Source organism: Amphibalanus amphitrite, unplaced genomic scaffold (genome assembly GCF_019059575.1).
Source record: "Amphibalanus amphitrite isolate SeventyFive unplaced genomic scaffold, NRLGWU_Aamphi_draft 000090F_arrow, whole genome shotgun sequence".
NCBI classification, from domain to species: Eukaryota; Metazoa; Arthropoda; class Thecostraca; order Balanomorpha; family Balanidae; genus Amphibalanus; species Amphibalanus amphitrite.
In genome coordinates this window covers 74458-95781 of record NW_024881586.1, presented here as the reverse complement: position 1 = coordinate 95781, position 21324 = coordinate 74458, and the positions used below count along the sequence as shown (strand labels likewise).

The 21324-nt window shown below is 52.4% G+C and overlaps 1 protein-coding gene across 2 annotated transcripts in view; it reads left to right on the top strand.

The window, feature by feature from the left end:
• The first annotated feature begins 471 nt into the window (after positions 1 to 471).
• The window catches only part of LOC122380018 (nascent polypeptide-associated complex subunit alpha, muscle-specific form-like), a 48657-nt gene continuing 27804 nt past the window's right edge, over positions 472 to 21324 (top strand). For both annotated transcript variants that reach the window (XM_043362749.1, XM_043362748.1), the window contains exons 1-12: positions 472 to 555; positions 716 to 885; positions 1539 to 1735; positions 1997 to 2165; positions 2898 to 2975; positions 3412 to 3540; positions 3932 to 4158; positions 4455 to 4665; positions 5669 to 6143; positions 18958 to 19233; positions 20371 to 20709; positions 21033 to 21254. In XM_043362749.1, coding sequence (XP_043218684.1) covers positions 498 to 555; positions 716 to 885; positions 1539 to 1735; positions 1997 to 2165; positions 2898 to 2975; positions 3412 to 3540; positions 3932 to 4158; positions 4455 to 4665; positions 5669 to 6143; positions 18958 to 19233; positions 20371 to 20709; positions 21033 to 21254 — 2551 coding nt within the window. In that variant the 5' untranslated portion in view covers positions 472 to 497. The remainder of the gene's footprint in view (positions 556 to 715; positions 886 to 1538; positions 1736 to 1996; positions 2166 to 2897; positions 2976 to 3411; positions 3541 to 3931; positions 4159 to 4454; positions 4666 to 5668; positions 6144 to 18957; positions 19234 to 20370; positions 20710 to 21032; positions 21255 to 21324) is intronic.

Below are 21324 nucleotides of genomic sequence, written 5' to 3'. Positions count from 1 at the left end.
ATTTTCATCAAGTATGTGAAGTTATCTTTGTTTTGCCATGCTGTAGTTGATCAAAATCTACATGCAAGCTAATACTTGCAAGAGTAGATGGCAGAGGTTAACTGAACATTGAAGTTTTCTGTTTCCTCTTATATGACAGCATGACAAATCATGAGCTGCTGTCCAAGAATATGTCTGGTCATGGTCATGTCCAGTTGAATGAGTCTCACATATTATGGGCTATTTTATTGGCTTATGTGTCATGTATCAGTGGACCAGAGTGGCACTTGGAAGATTTTTTTTTTTTTAAATGGTTTATGAAGAACAAACTATTCATCTGTCAGGATTGCCATCCATTTCTAGCCTTTTCCTGATCCCACTTGATTTGAAAATCAGGCAATATACTTTCAACTGCAGGCTGCATACCTAAGATTGTAAAATAACTTATGCAACAAATGTATTACCTGTTGCTAACATAGCACACTGGTCATTTCCAGGCGATCTTGTGATTTGCTATCATGGCGTACGTGAATGTCGCTTCATGGACCAGTGATCAGGTAGCAGAATGGATAAAAGGTGAGTCACTGATTGTCACATTTAAACTGATTTCAGAGAATATGATATATGAAATGTTTTCACATTGAGACGTTCAAAACGTACTGGTCAAGCTAATGTCCCTACACATCATAGGTACCCGTTCCATGTCAATAAACCCACACTCTTCCCTACGCTCCAGGCCTGTCGGACCACGAGGCGATGCAGTCGTACGCTCGTCACCTGCAGGCTGCCAACATTACCGGCAGCCGGCTGCTGCAGCTGCGTCCCGGGGAGCTGCGGCAGCTGCACATCACCCGGGTCGGGCACCAGGAGGTGATCCTGGCGGCCATATCGCGGCTACAGACGCTGGTGAGATACGCGGCGTCGGCGGGCCCTACTAGTGTATTGTCATCTTCATAGCCCAGTGCAGTTGTCCATCATGCATCCATTCTGGCGATTTAGACTAAGCGAACACGGTCCCATTTCTAGCAATGGTAGGCGCTGACAACCTCTTGAGTCCGGGCACCCAACACCTCAACTCACTTGTTGTCTGAAATGTGTACTTCACTCGTCAATGGGCCCACCATATCCCGTGAGTGTTTATGTAATAAACTAAACTAAATAAACTAAACTAACATGCTCGCGTCTGGCTAGGAGACTAGGTATGCATCGTTGTAACGTATTAGGCCAACGAGTAGATAATATCGCCACCACGTGAGTCAGTCAGCATTGCTTTCTGATTGTTGCGGGGTAAACCGGTTTTCGTGGGTGTGACCGGTGCATTTGAGCTTCCGAGTGCATTTCTTCGTGCCCCGGGATCCGTTAGAGCCCGCTTTGGTGTATAGCGTGTGTCTCGTGACGGCTCTTGCTACATTTGGCCCATGTCCCGATCTTTAGGGCGACTTTTCACGTCCGTTTAGACTTTAGAGTTCCGTGTATCGTGTTCCTTTGGAGCTCGCTCTGATCTTGGTACTCTGATGTTTGACCCTACCTCACCGTAACTCGCCCACTCTGTTCCACAGCACTTCACACTCAACTCAGAAAACCTACAGCAGCTAGCGATGCGTCTGTGCAGCAAGGCCCGCTGTCTGTATAACGAGCTGTGTCGCGAGCAGCCGCCGGTGGCGCCCGGGGGTAGACAGAGGGTCACCGTGCCCATCCTGGAGGCCGTCACTGACACCATGACCTCGGTCAAGGACATCATCGGGTGGCTCAACACGTTAGTATCGCCGGTCACCGCCAGGGCGGCGCTGCAGACTCAGTGTTCGCCTTGTGTGTAAAGCCACGTTACCCGGAGAATTGACTGGTATATTTCTAAGCATTTGGCCTAGCGTTCGCTTTTTATTTGGTTTATAACATTCATAGCATTTGGTTTCTTCCTCCGTATGTTTAACGTTGCCAGGTGTATTTAGAGTGTAATTTTTTGACGTGTAGATATCCGTTTTCGATAACTGTTCATCCCTCTCTGTTCCACCGTCAGGGCGCCATTCGACGGTCAGGATCAGTTCACGGAGATGAAGTCACGGATCCTCGAGCCCAGTATCGAGCTAGTGATTAACGCCCAGCGAGACAGCTTTGCCGTGCGGCCTGTGGACGGCATTCGCGCCGCCTCCAAACAGCTGGCCGATGTGTGCGATTCCGTCATACAGGTGTGTTAGGGGGTAGAGGGGGGGGGGGGGGGGTTGGGGGGTTCGTATGACCATCTGAAGTATTGTCCCTCACCCATCCCACACTCACGAGTCAGGCCGGTGGATTCAGGCACACGGCGCCTGACGCATTGCTGAGTCATTCAAACTAGGTGGGGGTACTTGGTATGGATGGGAAGTGTCGAGTTATTGGCACAGTGACTGTTGCGTTTTTCGATGACCTAACCGTGACTGGTTGGTGTCACAAGTCGATCCTCTGTGTGTTTTATGTTGATTGCTGAGTTCCCATAACTTATCGAGATGTATGTAGACAGACGCTGGAACTGAGGTGTTTGTTCTGGCTATCTTCTGGGCGGTTTCTTCCCCCTACGGGCAGAGAGTGTTGATCGGTGGTTCCCCTGACTCTTGGCTGTAACCGTCCGTCAATGTCTTATTCAGTGGTGGACCTGGTTCATTGAGTGATGAGTTCATTGTAAGTCATAATAAGCGCCATTCATGTGTGGTATTTCCTCGTCAGTAATGTCAGTAATAGCGGCTGTTTTCTGTCAATGATAAAATAAGACAGGATTCCGACGCTCTGTCTCGTCTTATCATTGTAGGACTATTCGACTTATCTTTTTCCCCCCACATGACTCTGGCTCACTGCCCGCCCTGTATCGTTGCACACTAACTCATTTTCTGAGATCACACTGCTATTCTATACTCTGACTCTCTACTCGCCCCGTGCCGTTTCAGGACTGTTGTGACTCTCTATCCCTGCTGCCGGCTCCACTGCTCATTATGACCATCAAACGCAAACCGGATGAACCACTGGTGAGCGATACACGACAACGTTACACACAGAGTTGTTGGGGGTAGTGCAGATATCGCGGTCACAACTCTACAAGGGCTGGGCAGGAACCGCGGACACACTCGATGGCTGGATAATGTCAGGTCGACTTTGTTCGACAAGGACAGCTATGATCTCAAATAATGGCGATGCAAAGGTAGAATGAGGCTTATTCTTACTTTCCGGCCCTGAAAATCGCCTGACTAAATGGTTTGCTATCAGTACTTTATCACGGTCCTCCTTAAACATAGCAGTGCCGTGACGGATATGTTGTGTGCTCACTTATGCGATTCTTACCCCACTAGTCACGTCCGTTTTCCTTGTCTCCGAGCACTCTGATACGAGTCATGTTGGTTTCTCAACACTGTTCTCCAGTCTCAAACCCTCACTGACCATCCTGTGCTGGCCTGCCGTCCATAGGGCCTACACATCGTGCGAGCCATCTCTGGCGTCCCGATCATCACCGGGGTTAAGTTCCAGTCGCCGGCGCACCACTGCGGGAAGCTGGAGGAGGGGGACGAGATCGTCCAGGTCAACTATCAGACGGTGGTAAGTGGGGAGGTGGTGGGGAGGGGACGAGGAAGAGGGCGCTGTTTCAGTGGGGACTACGGTCCCGGGTGTTTTTAGGTTCGAAGTCAGAGATGATCATAATGTGGCAGACGACTCAGACGACATCTTGAAGTGATAAAAAAAAAAATAGAAGAGTCGCCCCGGTTGCATCAATTGTACCAGTGGCATTCAGTCAGTGTGGTAGATAAACAATAGACGTTGATGAGCAAACAATGGCTAGCCAACTGTTTCAAGTGATATAAGACTCCTCAGGTCATGACTGGTAGTTGCAGGGTAACATCCTCAGTTTCCTCTCTGGTGGCCACTTCTGTGCCACTGTCTTCCACCTCCTGACCAGACAGCCCGAGTGAAGGCCGACTGTCTCTCACAGGTGGGCTGGCAGCTGGGCAAGGTGATCGACCTGCTCCAGGACAAGGAGTCCGGCACGGACGTCTACCTCACCGTCAAGAAGCGGCCGAAACACTCGAACCTGATTGACCAGGTGTACTTTAAGCAGTTCCGACTGCCCAACAAGAAGCGAACGCCGTATAGGTGGAACTCGTCGCCGAGACCGGACCTGCTCGCGTCGCTGCCCAAGATCACACTGCCGCCCAAACTGTGAGTTATGCGAGCAACTGACTACCAAATCTGTGAGTTATATCTCACTGTCGAATTGAGTAGAATATCATCTGTCGCTAATGCCTCGTTCGTCTGTCGCTTAACATCGTTGAGTTAGAACTCCTGAACCACTTATACAAACGACAGAAATATCTTAGCGGTGATGTCATGTCGCTCTACCGCCTGAAGAGTACACTATAATTATCCATCATTCAATGTAGTTTTCCGTTAGTTCTGCAATAGCTGGTGCTCTCCACACTAATTTCCTTTCCTTACGTCTGCCCGTTCACTTGCAGATCATCACCTGAGGCGCTGGAGGCCGAGCTGACACCCCAGCCATCAAGTGACTCGGACTCCGAAGCGTTCCTGCCTGAGGCCGGTTCGGCGGCTGCGTCTCCCACCAGCGTGCGCCACTACCTGCCCAAGCCTCGGCCTACTCTGCAGCGGCGAGCCACAGTCACCGGAGCCAGCCCCACCTCGCGGCGACCACCGGCCTCCATAGAACAGGTGGGTGGCGGGGCCGGGGTGGAGGATGTAGTGGGTGATACTGAAGGGGATGTGGGAGTGTGTGTGTGTGTGGGGGGGGGGGCTGTAGAGTTTGTGTATTGAGAGAAGGAAAACAGATGTGACGAATGGCGATAGGTCATGGCAGGACTGAAGTAGGGGAGAATCATGTCAAGGAAGTTTGAGATTATGGAGGTGAGGGGTCGGAATTAACAAATATTTAGCAGAAGAGCAGCTTGAGGTTACCAAGGTACTCAAAATTCTAGAAGCAGTTTTTACAGCATTTTTTTTGCAAAGGAGCAATGAACCAATGATTGACAATTGCTACTACTTAGGGTATGACTGGGCATATCTCAAATTCACATCATCCTTCATTGGTAGACGCGTTTACCTGCAGTATGCTAGTATCGCTTCCTAGCTGCGTTATGCCGCCGCGTCGCCGTCCGTCGCTCCCCCCCCCTCCCCCTCCGTGGCGCCGGACCCGTGTCGCTGTCGATGTTAGAGTGCTCTGTCGCCCCCGGTGTGGAACCTCAGCCGTCGGTGTGGACTGTTCACCTTTCTGTGCGCTCCTCCCTGCACGCGCTCGACTGCCCCGCATTTCCTGTCTCGATGTGCTGTTTGCAATGGTTGGCAATTATAATGAGCTTCATTGTTGTCGATTATAATGACGTTTTTAAATTGTTTAATTATATTTAGTTGTAAACATAAGAAGCGTTTGTTTTTATTAAATGAAAAATTACAAAGTTTGCTTGCTGCTAGTTTTCAGCATATTTTACCTTTCAGGATAAATATAAAGGAGCTCATAATACAAAATAAAATCAATTCCAGTCAGCTTCAAACAAAAAGTCTCTTACTCCATCAGACAGTTTGCCAACCATGCCGTATGTCGGTGTCTCTGTGTGTGTGTCGGTGTGTGCCGGCGGCCGGTGTCGGTCCGCCGTCAGCTCGCTGTGGTGTGCCCGGCCCGGCTCCTCCGCTCTATGTGCTCTCCGCCGTGCTGTTCCAGTTGTGGCAGCTGCGCAGCGCCGGCCGCCGAGGCGCCACCGCCTCCCGGTCTCCCTCTCCGGGCTCCGGGGGCAGCCCGCCGCCGTCGCCGCTGATGCCTCTCACCGCCTCACGGCCCCTCACCTGTATCGGCGGCCGAGAGAGCCTGGAGGTGCGCGCCGCTCCGCTGTGGCCGCCGGGCAGCAGCGACAGTCTGCCGGCGCGCCCGCCGCCGCCCCGGCCACCCGGAGCGGACAGCGGCCGCCGGCGGGCGGGCCCGGTACCGGAGCAGCCCACCCGGCCCGCACCCCGGACCTCAGTCTCATCACTGCCCGAACAAGCCGAGCGCACGCCGCCGCCGCCGCCGGCTGATAAACCGCGACTGGAGAAAACCCAGAGCGCGCCGGCCTACGACGTGGGTCGGAGGGAGGAGAGCTTCGAGCGGGTGCTGCGAGAGCTGCCGCGGCGTCCGGCTATCGAGGAGGAGACTGATTCAGGTGAGCGCCCCATACCCCCCCCCCCCCTCCGCCGCCCGGCTGGCTATGTGCTGTGTGTACGAGCGACCGGCGCCGTAGCGGCTAGCTCTGCTTGGCTGCTGCTGCTGCCGCTGCCGCTGCCTGCGCGTGCCATGGCTCTGTGGGGTCGGTCGCTGCCGTTACTGAGACCTGCTGCGATGGCCGGCTGCCGGTTATATTGGTCAACGTGCTGGCTGCGCAGCTACTGGCTGGGGAAATCGTAGATGGGGCTGGAAGAACAATGTCTTTACAGCAGGGATGCGGAGCCGTGGAAATTTCAGACGGCTCCGGCTCCGGCTCCGGCTCCGGAGAAAAAAATCGGCTCCGGCTCCGGCTCCGGCTCCGGGTGAAATGTCATGGCGGCTCCGGCTCCGGCTCCGGCTCCGAGTAAAATGATCCGGCTCCGGCGGCTCCGGCTCCGGCGGCTCCGGCTCCGGCTTCTACTCAGTACATCCCCTATGCGATCAATTAAATACGGGTGGAAGAAAAAAGGCGATGGGATTGGTACACGTTGCTTTTGCATTTGTACAGGGTGACACAAAAAAAGCGGTCATCACCAAAATTCGAATAACTTCGGAAGTTTTATTCAGATCATCACCAAACTTCGGCCACTTTAGGTCACACCTATGTAGCAGACATCCACCAAGTTTCAAGTCTTCACTACGAATACTTTTAGTACATCGTGCATTTTACGGACGCTCCACAATGTGCTCCAGGTGAGCGCCCCGGCGCTGCAGGGCGTAGGCACACCTGCATCCGGCGGGCAAAGTTGCCGATAACCCGATAAGAATAACGTTTCAGGAGTAGCACACCCCCTGAGCACTGTCTCCAGAGGCCATTGCACTCTGTTAAGTGCACAGCCATCGGGTTATCGACAACTTTGCCCGCCGGATACAAGTGTGCCTACGCCCTGCAGCGCCGTGGCGCTCACCTGGAGCACATTGTGGAGCGTCAGTAAAACACACACTGTACTAAAAGTGTTCGTAGTGAAGACTTGAAACTTGGTGGATGTATGCTACATAGGTGTGACCTTAAGTGGCCGAAGTTTGGTGATGATCGGCATAAAACTTCCGAAGTTATTCGAAATTTGGTGATGACCGTTTTTTTTTGTGTCACCCTGTATAACAAGGCTATTTTGAATACCACATTGTTTTACGCCTTGTACTGTCAAACCGAACTAGGTAAATAATTGTTTCCTCTTACGAAAAGGAGCCGGAGTCGCCCCCTTTTTTGACGGCTCCGGCTCCGGCTCCGGCTCCGGGCTATATTGTTTCACGGCTCCGGCTCCGGCTCCGACTCCGGGCAAAATATGCCGGCTCCGGCGGCTCCGGCTCCGGCTCCGGCTCCGGCTCCGCATCCCTGCTTTACAGGGCTGCTGTTAACAGCGCAGTCGGAATTCTAGTCCTCGGTTTTCGAGTTATAGATGCCATTTTCCAGAAGATCATTACGACTTACGATGTTATGTAGTCAGGCCAATACCATGGCTTGATATTATACCTATCTTTTCTGCATTTTATGTACCACACCACTTTCATAACTGCTTTTGTGATGAAACATAAGATGTGCTACAAATATCAATTACCCAAATCTTCACATATGAGCATAATTGCTAGGAGATCATACCATATCGATATTGTAATCATGCTAATTTTGCTGGGCACAACAGGAAATGATGCAAGATGCCCGGATCCTGCAATCGGTCCTATTTAAAGCCCAGTGTGGTTGATTGCATCAGCTCCTTTCTATCTTGCTTATGCCAGGCTCGGCAAATATAGTCTGGTATGAAATGACGACTTCCGAAAAGCATAATGCCGTATTCAATCGATAGTCCCCGGTTCAAACGCGATGCCATTCAGTCTGCTTGCCATCGGCTATATTATTGGTAACACGGAAATAAGGTACGCTTTCTAGTAACTTTCACATAAATGATTCGCAATATCTGTTCAAGTCAGACCAATTTCTGTTTACTGATACTCTAGTGCGTTCCTGTGAGTGATGCAAAAGACTGTTTGGCACATGGTGCACTCTGGTCAGCTAAGTGTCTGATCAAGTCGAGCACTTCGATCTAATCAAATGCTCTTATCAGTCAGTCTTAATCACGTCTTCATCTTAATTTACAGAGCCGTACTCATGACAACGATGTTGGTTACGATAAGGAGTTGCACTAATGCTTGCATAGTAGTCTACAAAAACATCCTAATCGTATTTTACTGTTTGTTGTGATTTTGGCATTGACTTGGGCCATCTTGACGTATGATTTACTGATGTTTGTGTCGCATTTGTCGTCCATGCGACTGGATTTAGATTCAGATACCTTCCACAAGCTAAGAAGGAACGTAGTGCCGGTTCATAGCGTGTACCCGACCCAGCTGACTACTGAAGGAAGAGGCTCAGCCGGTGGAATGCCGCCGTCGGAGGGCGGGGCGGGTCCGTCCTCTGTGGAATTCCGTGAATGAATGGCCGGCGCCTGTGGCAGACCGGAAGGGTGGTGGGGGTGGCCGCGGGCCGGGCCGTGTCGAATTGGAGTGGGGGGGGGGGGGGCGAGGGATGATGGTAGGAGGGAGGGGGCGGGCTGATATGTGCTTTTATCGATTTTCATGAGTAGGGTAAACCACTGGACCGCACAACACTACTTTGCTTTCACAATGACTTCATAATTTTCACCCACCTAGAATTATCAAATTTCACCACACTTGCCATAAATTCTAATTCTTAGTGAGTTTACAGGCGTATTGTAATGACTTTCGGTATGTTTGGTGCTATAAATATAAAACCTGTTGGGTCTTTTTGAAGAATTCGCCCTTATTACTGGCGTTAATATTGTTATGTTTACCACCTTTGATGTTTTGCATTTGTACAACTGTATGGGACTGTCAAATGCAAAGATCGGTACACCTTCGAGAAGGGCACTTAAGTGCAAAGTAGCTGGTAATTTACTTTACCGCTACACACTACAAACTGTTTGTTTATTTTCCAATCACATTTGTCGTCGATAACAACATTTATCTGGTGATTTATTCAGTTAAGTCTGATATGTATTGCTATATGTCACCGCTGTTTGGGCAGAACACCGTTACACTGCACACCGCTATACTGTTTGGACATGTATGGTCGTCTGTTATGGTATGCGCCACTCCTCTGGGCGTCTCCCTACCTCTTCAGCACTCTATGGTCCATTCATACACCCACTCCCCCACACCCATACACTCGGTCTCGGTAACCTTTGGAGCTTTTCTGGCCGCCGGCGAGCGCACAGCCTCAGAGCCACGTGCCGCACCCATAACTCCGTCGGGCGCCGCGTGGTGGGCGGCGTCGAGCGGGCGGTACCGCCGCCGCCGCCGCTGGCGTCTCAGTGTGGTCCGCGCCGCCCGAGCGAGCTGATCCCAGGCCCGGCTCCGTGTCGATTGAGTGTGTACTAAGCACTGATTGTGACTGGTTACGTGTGTGTGGGTGTGAGTGAGCGTGTGCGCGCTGTCATTCCTAACGCTTCTGACCGTTTGCTCCGCTCTGCTATCGGCCAGGAGGCAACCCATTGGTAAGTGGCGTGTGCCCGGCGCAGTGTGCCGGTGGGGCTTTTGGCGACACCGGACACTCGCACCGCCTGGCGCTCACTCGTTGTCTGTACAGTAGATAAATCAGTTCGTGACACTCGCACCTTTGCTTTATATTCAGCCCAAGCCTGCTTACTTTGAAAATCGCCCGTCCGCGTTTCTGCCCGCCATGCTTTCCGCCCGCCTGCTTTCTGCCCGCCGGTCTGTCCGTCCGCCTGCCTGTTTTTCTGCTCATTGGTCAATGCTCAGTGCGTCTGTCTTGTCTCACCGTCTGTCCACTGTCTTGTAGGCGTCTCTCTGACCACTCGCCCTTGTCCAGTAGTTCTTCTGGCGATCTATGAACTGGTGTGAGGTCCCCGGCGTTCACCAGGCATCCACCGCGTATCACTGCCAGTGTGTGTTATGAACTCGATGTTCACGTTTTTTTTTTCTCACTGCCTCTGGAATGTCTCTTTATTTTGGGTTCACAGTGGATTGCACAGTGGATGTTATGGTGCTTTCTTATAGTCTTTTAGCACATTTTCGTGAAATTTTTGCATTGTCAACTCATGCGTTATTTTTTAATGCTTTCATGGCATTTGTCGTTATTGACATTTCATCTTCATTCATTGTGAGGTAGATGTTTAACTTTGGAAAGGAGCGTAGCTTTGGCTCGCATCTGAATCCGTCATACCGGTGTCCATTATGTGGGGATTCTGCGGCGATTGTTGTCAGGCTATGTTAAAATGGCATTTTCCACTATTGAGCGACATTTCTCTGGCGATGAGCAGAGCCTGTTCCGAGTCACAGCTGAGTGCTGGATGTTCTATGATTGCGTCATCCACACGATTTGATGCTTAATTTGGTCTGGTGCACCTATGCCAAAATGTTGAGCTCTGAAGTTTGCATGCTTGCAGTTCGGTGCTTTTGAACGCACTTTGAACCCTTGCTCATCATCAATTTCACCGTATTTTGATTTTAGCCTTCACTCTTTCTCCTGTTTATCATTGTGTACGGTGTCAGCTTTATTTTTTAATAGCTACACCCGGCCTGGCCTTACTCGGCTGTCACGCCGTTGTGCTGTAACCCCAACGCAGGCTAGATATAACTTTGTTTCTATGTTGGGCGTTGGCTGTCTTGTCTGTTTCTCGTTTCCCGGCGGTACTCGGCTGATTAGTAGCGCTTACTCGAACACGATGCATAACTATTTTTTCGGACATTGAATATGTTATGCTTGAGATCGGTTGCTGAAATGACGGTGAGGATGGCAGGGCTGAGGGCGACGTCCGCAGTCCTTGCCGCAGAACAGCAGTGGAGAGGGGAGGGGAGTGGAATATTACGGACTTTGCATTAGACTGTTCCGGTCACGCACTTTCCCATGAACTTTGCTGACCACTTTGGCTTAGTCCATTCCAGTCCAGTATTGTAGCATTTCATGCGGTGTCTGTAGCCTGAGTAGGTAAAATCTTAACTGTGATACCGTTATGTCATCGCTCCGCCAGGCACCTATTGTCTACTCAGATTTGGTAGTTGATAGCTCTGTCAAGCTCCCATGACTCGTCTTGTATCGTTGCAAGCGCGGCTTCCTAGCTCTCCCAGTCAGCGTCTTTCCTGGAACCTACCTTGGCTGTAACCGGCACCACCGTAAACCTTCCGACGTTCGTTCAAACCCGACTTGCTCGATGGCGGTCAGCGCGGTTGCTGACTGCACCTCCCCGGGCTCACCCTCGCGGTCGCCCTATGCCGGCTGTCTGGTTGCCCGGCTGCCCGATAGCTTACCGGTGCGGCTACCCTATGTCGACGGCCCTTCTGCATGGGCGCCGATGGCTACCGCACTCCGGGCGCCCTAAACCCTCAAATCATCATCATTGACTCCTCCCTATGTTTTCTAGCCGGCAGCCAGGCTGCCCGATGTCGATGCGACCACTCGGGTGCCCGGGTTGCCCGGTGTCGGTGCTTTCGGTCGTAGGTCACGGCCACCGGATGTTGCCAGCGTGGGCGCCGTATGCGCGGCTGTTTTGTACTCACCAGTCCGCCCCCTGCCGTTCCCAGACGCCCACTCTGAGTCACTGACGCGGTGGGAATGCGGGAGGGAGGCGCAGGCGACACGAGCGCACAAAGCGCCAGGCGGTAGCGCGCTCGTGTGTGTCTGTCTGGGTCTGGATCGGGGCGGGGTGCATAGAGGTTGCACTTGGTGGCGGGTTTTGGAGGGAAGAAGTGGATATGGCACGGACCTATGATTTTTTGGAAGTTAACGCCGCACGGGTGCTCAGTGACCTGAGCTCAGTGAGCGGGTCCATCAGCTCGGTCGAGAAATGTCCCTGGCTTGACTTGGTTCGACTTGCTTTTGAATGTTGATCTAAAGACGAGCGGGGTTCTGTTTCAAGTTCGGCATTGAATGGTGTCGAAATTACTCAGGAGGCTGGGCGAGGATGTGGAATTCAAGCATTTGTTGTGCTTATAAACGATATTCCGGGATATAACAGGCAATTGACAAATAAGACTAATTTGAGAAGCATATGGTAAGTTTACACAATGCTCTGATGCCCATACCCTCTCGCTTCACTACGACAAGTTTTCTATTATCCCTCTTTCAACTGTAATCACTAAGTCAATACCCAGTGCCCACACCCCCTTGGTGTTGCAGACACGCCCGTCCCGCTCTCCCCCCCCCCTGTCTCGTTGTATTGATGTCATATGAGTCATCACCCCACTCAGTAGCGAGTAGCGACTGAGCCGGGAAGGCCGAGTCGGTGACTCATAATTGAGTCGCGCTCTCTCTCCCGCGCCACCGCGACCGGCGCATGCCTCACCGCGTGACTGAATCAGACATTTCCTCTGCTGGATGCCGCCTGACTGAACAATGGAGATATGTGCTGTGTGTCTAATCATGGTGTAATTTGGTTTGTCTCGACCGTGGGCGTGTTTTCAGTCTCTTTGGGTTGTTTGGTATTGTTGTGGTGGCGGTAAAATCTTCCTTTTTCAGTCTGGGTTGCATAATTATATCGGGCGCCACATGTTGTGTCGTCCTCTCTTCCTAATTAAAAGACCCTGGACAGCTAAAATCAACATTGGCCGTTGATTTTCACCCGATTCCGCCATCACTGTATACATTTCCCGTTCGGTTTTGCACCACGGCACGCCGGGAGCATATGTGCACCATCGATCAGCGCTGACAGCTTCTCAGGCCGATATTTACTGGCGCCGATAGATCCGAGATTCTCAGCTGGTGGCGCTCCGCGCTAGCCCTCTGCAGCGTGCAGCGTGCACTGTGCATCGCTCTCCGTGCACTATGCACTGTTACCGTCCCAGTGGTGGGTGTCACCCGTGCACCGTGCAGGGCTACCCGTGCACGGGGTGTGCACAGTGCTCGACATTTATGCTTTGTTCTCAATTGATGTACTAAATTTCACGCGTCACACTCGATGAGGGTTGAAGCCGGGTGGGATGGGTATGCAGCCTGTTGAATCGTCTCGGTCGCTTCCTGCTGGGTTGTCGTCTGTTGAATCTTCAGTCACCAATCCAAGTCGTCTCCTACATATCCCGTCATTCATCGCGGTTGTCTCTTCCTTTGATCTATGCGTTTTTTTTCCTGGGCCACCGTTCGACATTTTCTGCTGCATTCTCGGCCACCATTTGGAGTGATTTTCTGTGTTTCCGGCATTGTATCTCTCCATGTTATCTGTATCTCGGCATTGTATGCTGGACCACGGATCGGACTTGTCTGTTGCACTACCGGCCGACCGCGACTGGATGTTGCGTTGACCATCGACCACCATTCCGAGTTATCCGCCGTTTGTCGCGCTGAGGAAGCCCGTCATCCTTTACAGGCTGATCGCAGTGGGTATGTAGATTGTAGACGTGCCAGATGTGTCTGTGGTTCGACCTTTACCGAGCCAGCTCTGCATCCGTGCAGGTCACCTGTGTGGCTTCCCGGTTCTCCGCCCTTCCCGGCGCCTCTCCGGTCAACATAGGGCATCCATAAGGCATCTATAGCTTGATAAGGGTGACCTTGCACCTGTTTTGGACTGGGCCACATGGAGTAACGGGTGCACATCTCAACAGAGCTGGGCTCCGGACTACGGCGTGGCTGAGTAAATGCGGGATCTGACGCGACGGGAGGTTGTGCGCGACATTATGCTTAGAACTCCAAAATAGATTGGGTTTTGGGGTGGAACGAATGCGTCGTACCTACTTCATAATTAAAATTGACACTGCCTGCATTGATTTTTGTTTGCTTGGTCGCTTATTTTTGGTTGTGGCGTTGAATTACTTGGTCATCCAATCTTATTACAAAAAGTTATAAGCTCTTATGTAATGCAGCACCCGTAGGCACTACAATATGATCCCCGCGGTGCCAAATCCCCCTCCATTCATCACTTTGTGCCGGAGCGCGCACCACCAGCGTCCGTCGGCGGAACAGAGCTAATCCCGTCACCCACCGGAAGTGTGGCGCTTCCGGTGTGACGTGTCTGATCCGCCGCCGTGCAAACATCCCCCCGGGCGGTGCGAGCCGTGCCGTGCCGTGTCGTTCCGTGTCCTGTCGTGTCGTGTCGTGACATTTCATGCCTTGTCCTCCCAGCACCTATCTGCTCGTCAGATAACGTTGGTATGAGTCAGTTCCAAATCAATGATCGCTCCTGTGATCATCTGCGTGCCACAGCGGATCGCGGTCGGTTGGGTTGATTTCAACTACGGCTAGAACGTAGGATGGCGAATTCATCTAGATCTAGGTACGGCTGGTGCACGGTAGTATTTGTTTGTGGACTGAGCTATTGCTGCAAGAGCAACCCATTCCCTCTTCCACTCTCGTACCATGACCTTTCCGTACAAAATCATGCCATTGTTGTTGGTCGGTCCGCTTAGCTGTCGTTCGGAACCGATTGTGCTTTCTGAACCCAGGGAAGGAGGCGTGTTGACTGTTGAGTGTTGAGCCCTCTCGAGGACCGGTCTCCGATGGTCTAGTGGTCTGGCGCGTGGTCCGAATCTTGGTCCGCGGACCCACCGTACGCCATTGTCGTAACTGGGATCTCTTGGTATTGATGTCAGCTGACACTCCACAGCAGGGTGGCTATTACCTCGGTGAATAAAACGTTTGGGAATATCGCATTCCGACCAAACTATGTGGTCTCCTCCTAGAGTTCGGAAGGACGTAGTCCGTCGGTCGGTTCATGGTTATTCCGCGGTCTTCTGGTCTGGTGCGGGGTCTGGGCCTGATGATCTGATCCTGCGCCAGACCGCCAGACTTCCAGTGCACACCCGCCGTCCATTGTCGACCGGGCTGTTCTGTGGCCTGTGCCGTGCTCTGTTTGTTTGAACGGGGAGCCGCGGCTCTGGGTCGACGGCTGCCTGTACCCTGGTCTGACGCTGAGGTCCCCGAGGCCCTGTGACTCATACCAGTGTCCCACATGGGAACATGGCTGTGGTATTTGAGGCGGCCTGCTAGGGGCACCGACCGGGCTGGAGACTCGGATGATCCCCTTTGTGATGACGTTTCTGCCACACTGGAAGAGTTCTGGGCTCTGTCAAATGGCACGCGTATGGTCCTGGGATTTCGACTGCCTGTCTAGTGTCTAGCCGTTTATCTCTGACCACTGCATCGGATACACTCGGAGCCCTCCGTAGCTCTAGAAAAGTGGCAATCTCATTTCACTACGCGGTATTATCAGTCGTTCATTGGTAGTTCCCGGTGAAAAGCTAGGAGCAAGTAGCTGCTTGTGTGTTTAGTGTCTGAAGTGACCGACTCTGTCAGTACTTTCCCACTCCCCGCTATTTCGTCGTTCTCCCGACCGTATAGATAACGACGTTTGCAGTACCTCCTAAGGTCTGCTGTTCTCCCCTAGTCTCCCCTGTCCTCCCCTGCTGTTCTATTCTCCCCTGCACTTCAGCAGAGCTCTAACTTCCCTCGGGGCCCGCCGTCGTCTCCCCTAGCAGACGCCGCTCTGTGGCTCGGACACTCGTCCCGGCCGGCAGGCACATTATCCAATCATTGAGTTGTCCTCGGCGCGTCCGCAGCTGTGAGAGAGGGGGGTGATTGGGAGGGGGGAGGGTTGCATGGGAGGTGAAAATAGCAGGGGATGGACGTGAGGAGGCGCCAGCTGGAAGAGAAGAGTGGATATTCTAAGCTGGAGCTGCTTTGATATTTATTGCGTAGTGTGAAACAATTGTGCATGAAAATGGACCTTGCTGAGTGGTTGAACTTGTTTGCATTGGGCACTTCTACGGACGGTTTAACGGACGCTTTTACGGACGCTTTTAGCTCGGGACTACAACTTCCTACAGCGTCTGCCGCTTTTGCCTCGGTGGAACTTGCGATTACCGAAATAATCCACATGGGTTTATCTTTCCCATCTCTGCACTGGCTGCAGTCTGTATCTCTCTCGATAATCAATCTGAGCTTTGTTTGAAGCTCAGGCACTCGGATATATGTGGAAAGATGGCTGCTGTTAGCGCTTTGTGGCATCATAACGGTAGTATAAATCACTGACGCTCACGCTGATGATCCTGATTATAGTGCCTGGCCGATATTTTTATACTAAATGTTTGAAATGAGACTTGTTAATCGAAGGAACTGCCTGTGGTCTTTCAGGTGTCGAGTGCCCCTGAGTCGTCCCGCTTATTTCACGCCTAATTCACGGCTTGGGAGCTAATGACGTGTCTCAGTTAATCAGGATCCATGCTGCCGACTGCTGAGTGTGTGAGGCAGTTCCCAGCTGCTGGTGTGTTTTTGTGCTCAAGGTTCTATAAATACAGAAACTGGGGAAGTTCTTGCGATATATTATCTCACTTCAGTAAGTGGTAGCGTTGCTATTTTTCAACTTCTACGTGTCTGTGCAGACTGCAGTACTTAATTCCAACTGCATATTTAATCGATTTAGTGTGAGAAAACGCCAGTTTTCAATGTTCAATTCAAAATTGGCCATTGAACTTTGCATGTGCACAGTTATTCGGTGTCATCCTTTTCAGTAAAGTCAGAAACCTCCCTTGTTTCGTTATACCATACAGCCTGTTTGGACGTGTCTGTCCCGGCGTTTCTCGCCCGGTCTGTTTCTGGGTCCGTTTCTGTAAAATTCCCTGTTTGTTTGACCTCGGCGCTGTGTGCCGGTCAGGAGTCGTGTTTATTTGGTTGTACGGCGTCCTTCCTGCTGCCGCTTCGGTGTGGACTGATTGACACCGACAGATTCTGGGTGCGGTGTTTGAGAGGGGAGGATGAAATTCAGACCGTAACCGCTGCAACTGACTGCAGTCGCTTGTTATCGACTCAGCCGCTCCCAGATGAAGTGATACAGAGGCGGGCGTGGATTCGCGTTTTTACGTGGGTCAGCGCAGAACAAGACATGGATGGTGCTAGCTAGCTGTTTTCTAGCATGCGGACCTGAGCTAGACATTAGCACTGCGTCGGCTGCTGTCTTTTGTCCTTTTGTCTTTTGAACTGTGGTGGTTTTCCTTCAGTTCTGATATATCTGTTGCTGCGACTTTTGGCCGTCAGCGCCACATGATTGGCTCCATGTTCAGACCCGAATGCCGGTGTCGGCAGCCACTGTCCCCTGTTCCACTTTGGTTTTGGTTTCTTTACTATCCCTGAGCTGAACGCCATCAAATCAAAGTCTGCCTGTATAGCCACTGGCGCCAGACCCCTCCTGCCCCCGAACTGCCCGGGGTGCCAGCTGCCACCAACTATCCGATAGCTCCCCTTTCGTCCCCCGCTGGGAACAATGACGTCAAATCTCGCCAGCTTTGTCCCCCTGGCACGATAATGACGAACACGTGCCTTCCGGCGCGCCTACAGACACAGGCCTGCGCCGAAAGGGCCGGATAGGCGGTCTGGCAATCTGGCGGTCTGATGGTCTAGTAGTCTGGCAGTCTGGTCTGGTATGCATCCGCTCTGACGTGTCCTGGTCGAGCGATATTTCAACTAACTCTCCCGCATGTTTTGTGATCTGGGAGAGTTCAGGCTACTGAATTGAAAACGTCACCTTTCTCAGCGACGCACGGCTGAACAACACATGGCCTAACGATACCCGTCTCGACAGCACGCGTCTCAACGACGCATAACCGGACGTAATAAGGCTCAACGACTTAAAGCACATGTCTCGTGTGTCATGACACACGTCATATGTCAATAGTTCACTGTTCAACAGGGCACATAAAGAACACCGGACAATCTGTGTTATAGCTGTGATCCATGTCTGCCACTAGGTCCGCCGTAAGCTTTGATATAGGTGATCGGAGAAGTACGGTCTCCTACAAACTCATAATGCTTCCGTTATCAGTAGTTATCTCCTACTCAGCATCTCGTAGCGATATCAACATCTCTTATCGTTATCTTTTGCGTTTGGCAGTCAGCCGATGTCTGATTGGGTTCAGTGAACACCTGTACGAGTAGTTTTAATATACGCTCGGGTTAAAGTTCCGGCTTCCCCGCGCGACGGACTGACTGGTACATTATTATCACAGCTCTGTGACTCACTTGACAGTATTTTGCCAGAGCCAAGCAATGTTTTGCACTATCCTGGTTTCCACGGATTTCCACCCCATCCTAGAAATGATAATACTGGTGGTATAAAACAAGAATTAGTTTTTAACGAGCATGCCTGTGTAGTGGTTTCATCTTAAAAGCTTGCAGTTTGTGGCAAGCTTAAGCTGAACATGAAAGCATGGGAAACAGAACGTGTTTATGTACTGACACTTTGTGAAAGCTAAGCCGCTTCCGGTGCAATCAAATCCTATTAGCGCCAATTGGCAAGGCTACACTCTGGTGTCAGTGCGATCCTGCACATTCTCGACTCGGATCTGCAGACCGCTCCTAGCAGACCAACTCTTTGAAGCACATGTGCTGCGCAACCGTAGACGGCATCCGTCCGTGGGGGGGGGGGGGGGGGGGACCACCGCCGGCCGCGCCCACCACGCTGCCCGGTCGGCGTCTCTCCCCTCCCCATGTCGTCAGTATGATTAGCCGGGAGGAGGGTCCGTCGATGGCGTCACGTCGCGGGACCGTCATGGCAGGAGCTTTGTTGGGGTGTGGTATGATATCGACATGGTCTGTCAGGAGTCAGGTTACGGTAGCTGTGCTGTAGCTACGGTGACCTGAACTAAGCCTACGGTAGCTACGGTGCTAGCTTGCGGTAATTTAGCTAATAGCTACACGCCTTGGTTTGTCTGCCTCATAGAGCTGTGTGCGTTGTTTGTTCCGTGTGATTGTTTGTTTCTCGGCTGCCTGCTTCACATGAGTGGTTTCTCAGACTCCGTTCTCTCCGTTTCCACAGATACCAACGCCGACGGCGACGCAGGCTCGACGACAACGAATGGTTGCGACGACGGCGGCGACTCTGGACCACTCGCCGCCCCCGCCCCCGCCGCCGCCGCCCCCGCCTCCGTGCGTGCGGAGCTGCCGCTGACACGGGCGGCCCCAGCTGAGCCGACCCCCTCCGCCCCCGTCCCCGCCCCCTCTGTCTGCCCCACACCCGGCACCCAGCCCTTTGGACCGGCCGCCGGCGCCGGCGCCGGTCCCGTCTCGGCCGAGAAGGATCTGCAAAACTCAGGTGAGAGCGACGTTACTTTGGGTATGGTTACGAGCGAGCGAGCGCAGCGAGCGAAGTGAGTCTTTTCAATATAACGGAAAAATCTCAGTATGAGCGGCCCGGCCCGGCCCGGCCCGGCCCGGCCTGTAACGCTTTTGAGAGGCTTATATCTCAGCAACCGCTGGACCGATTGGCCTGCGGTCTTTTTTGTTGGGTAGCCCCATCCCTTCTACCTCGTAATTGACTACTTTTGATACATCTCAGGGACCGTCGTGGCACGTGCCACGTGAAAAGTCAAGGGTGTTCAAGCTGTTTTGCAAAAGTAGTGATTTTGAGAGGCTCATATCTCAGCAGCCGCTTGGGCGATTGGCTTGCGGTGATTTTTGTAGGGTAGCAGCATCCCTTCTACCAAAAATAGGATACTCTCGATGCATGTGGGTCACCCCCAGTGCACGTGCAAAAAACAACAATAAGAGGTGTCAAATTTGTTCCCATTTTAATAACTCGGTAATTACTGGGGCGATTTCGCTGAAACTTGGCATACAAGTAGGCACCCACCAGACAATGCATTCCCATGTGTTGTGGTTAAGGTGCTACTGCACGTGCGCACGTGCAGGGGGCGCTTCCAGATCTCGAGAACGGCTGGGCCGATTGCGCTCAAATTTGGTACACGGTTGGGGACCAGTTAGTAGGGTGCCGTGCAAAAGTCAGTTTGGACCCCGTTTGCACGTGCGCACGTGCAGAATGCCGCTTCCAGATCTCAGGAACGGCTGGGCCGATTGCGTTCAAATTTGGTACACTGCTAGCGACCGGTTAGAAGGGTGCTTTGCGCAAGCCCGTTGGAAGTACCCTCTCGCCCTTCCGCACGTGCAGGGCTCACTATCTCGCTCGCTCGTTCTTCGCCCAAAAGGCGTTTTACTGGTAAAGTATAATCATTGGTTACACTAGCTTGTCGTTCAACTCTCAACGTTATAGGAGCTTTCTATATCTTGCAAGGCGTTTGTCAATTTGCTTGAGGTCAATTGTGTTTGCTATAAGACCATTTCACTGTGCCATTTTGTACACATTGGCTTGGTTTCTGCGGTTATGGTCGGCCAGGGATGCCTTTCAATACTGTTCTTGTCTGGTTCGTCTGACACTCACTCTTTTCCTCCACAGAACACTCTGACTCGCCCGCGCCACTTTCGACCGTCTCCGAGGCTACCTACGAGTCTGGATCTCCCATCGAACTTGAGGTCCCCACTGAGTCTGAAGCCGCCGAGCCGAACTCCCTGCCCGAGCCGGGCTCTAACACTCCGCCGGACGTGGGGGAGGAGGAGGCCACAAAGACTCCACAGGAGACTCCAGAGGAGGTAGCAGAGGGGACTCCAAATACAGAGTCGTCGGAGGCTCCGAGGGCAGAGTGGCCGTCCGGTCGGTCGGCTCCGTCGGACGGGCCGGCGGACGGCTCAGCCGCCGTCCACCCGACGGTGCTGCTCCTCTCCGGGGCGACGGAAGGTAAGTATTTTTAACACTGCGCCAAATGCGTGATATTCACGCGTGCTGCTCCAGGCTCCCACCGACACCTGATTTGATTTGATGTTGGTACAGCCATAAGCATGTGTTTGTCTGCCTAAGGGCGTTAAATTGTTTCATTTGCTTCATCGCTTCATCAGTAATTTGCTGTATATTCGCCCAAGCAGCCCGAGGGAGACAGTTTTCGGATCGAAGAAAAAGACGGTTACTTTTACGGGGTTCACGTGTGCATTTGTAGACACACTAAGAACGCACTCTTCTCAATTATTCCTGCTCAGCCATCTAATTCTATCCTCTCTCCTCAGACGAATCCAGCTCCGACATGCCCAGTGCGCTGAAGGACGCCTCTCCACTCCGAGAGATGATCGAGAAAATGGACGTGGCTTTCCGCGGCCTGAAGACCTCTCTGAGTGACCTGAGTCGACCGGAGGGGTCACCGCTGACCCCGGACGGCGCGCCGCCCGCTCAGCCCGGCTCCCGCGGGGGACCGGCCGTGCTGCTACGGCAGCATTCTAGGCTCAGCTTCAGTGAGTTGTCGAACGGCAGTGGTGGGCGGTGCGCGGGAGTTAAAAACGGTTTGTACACCCATCTGCTAGG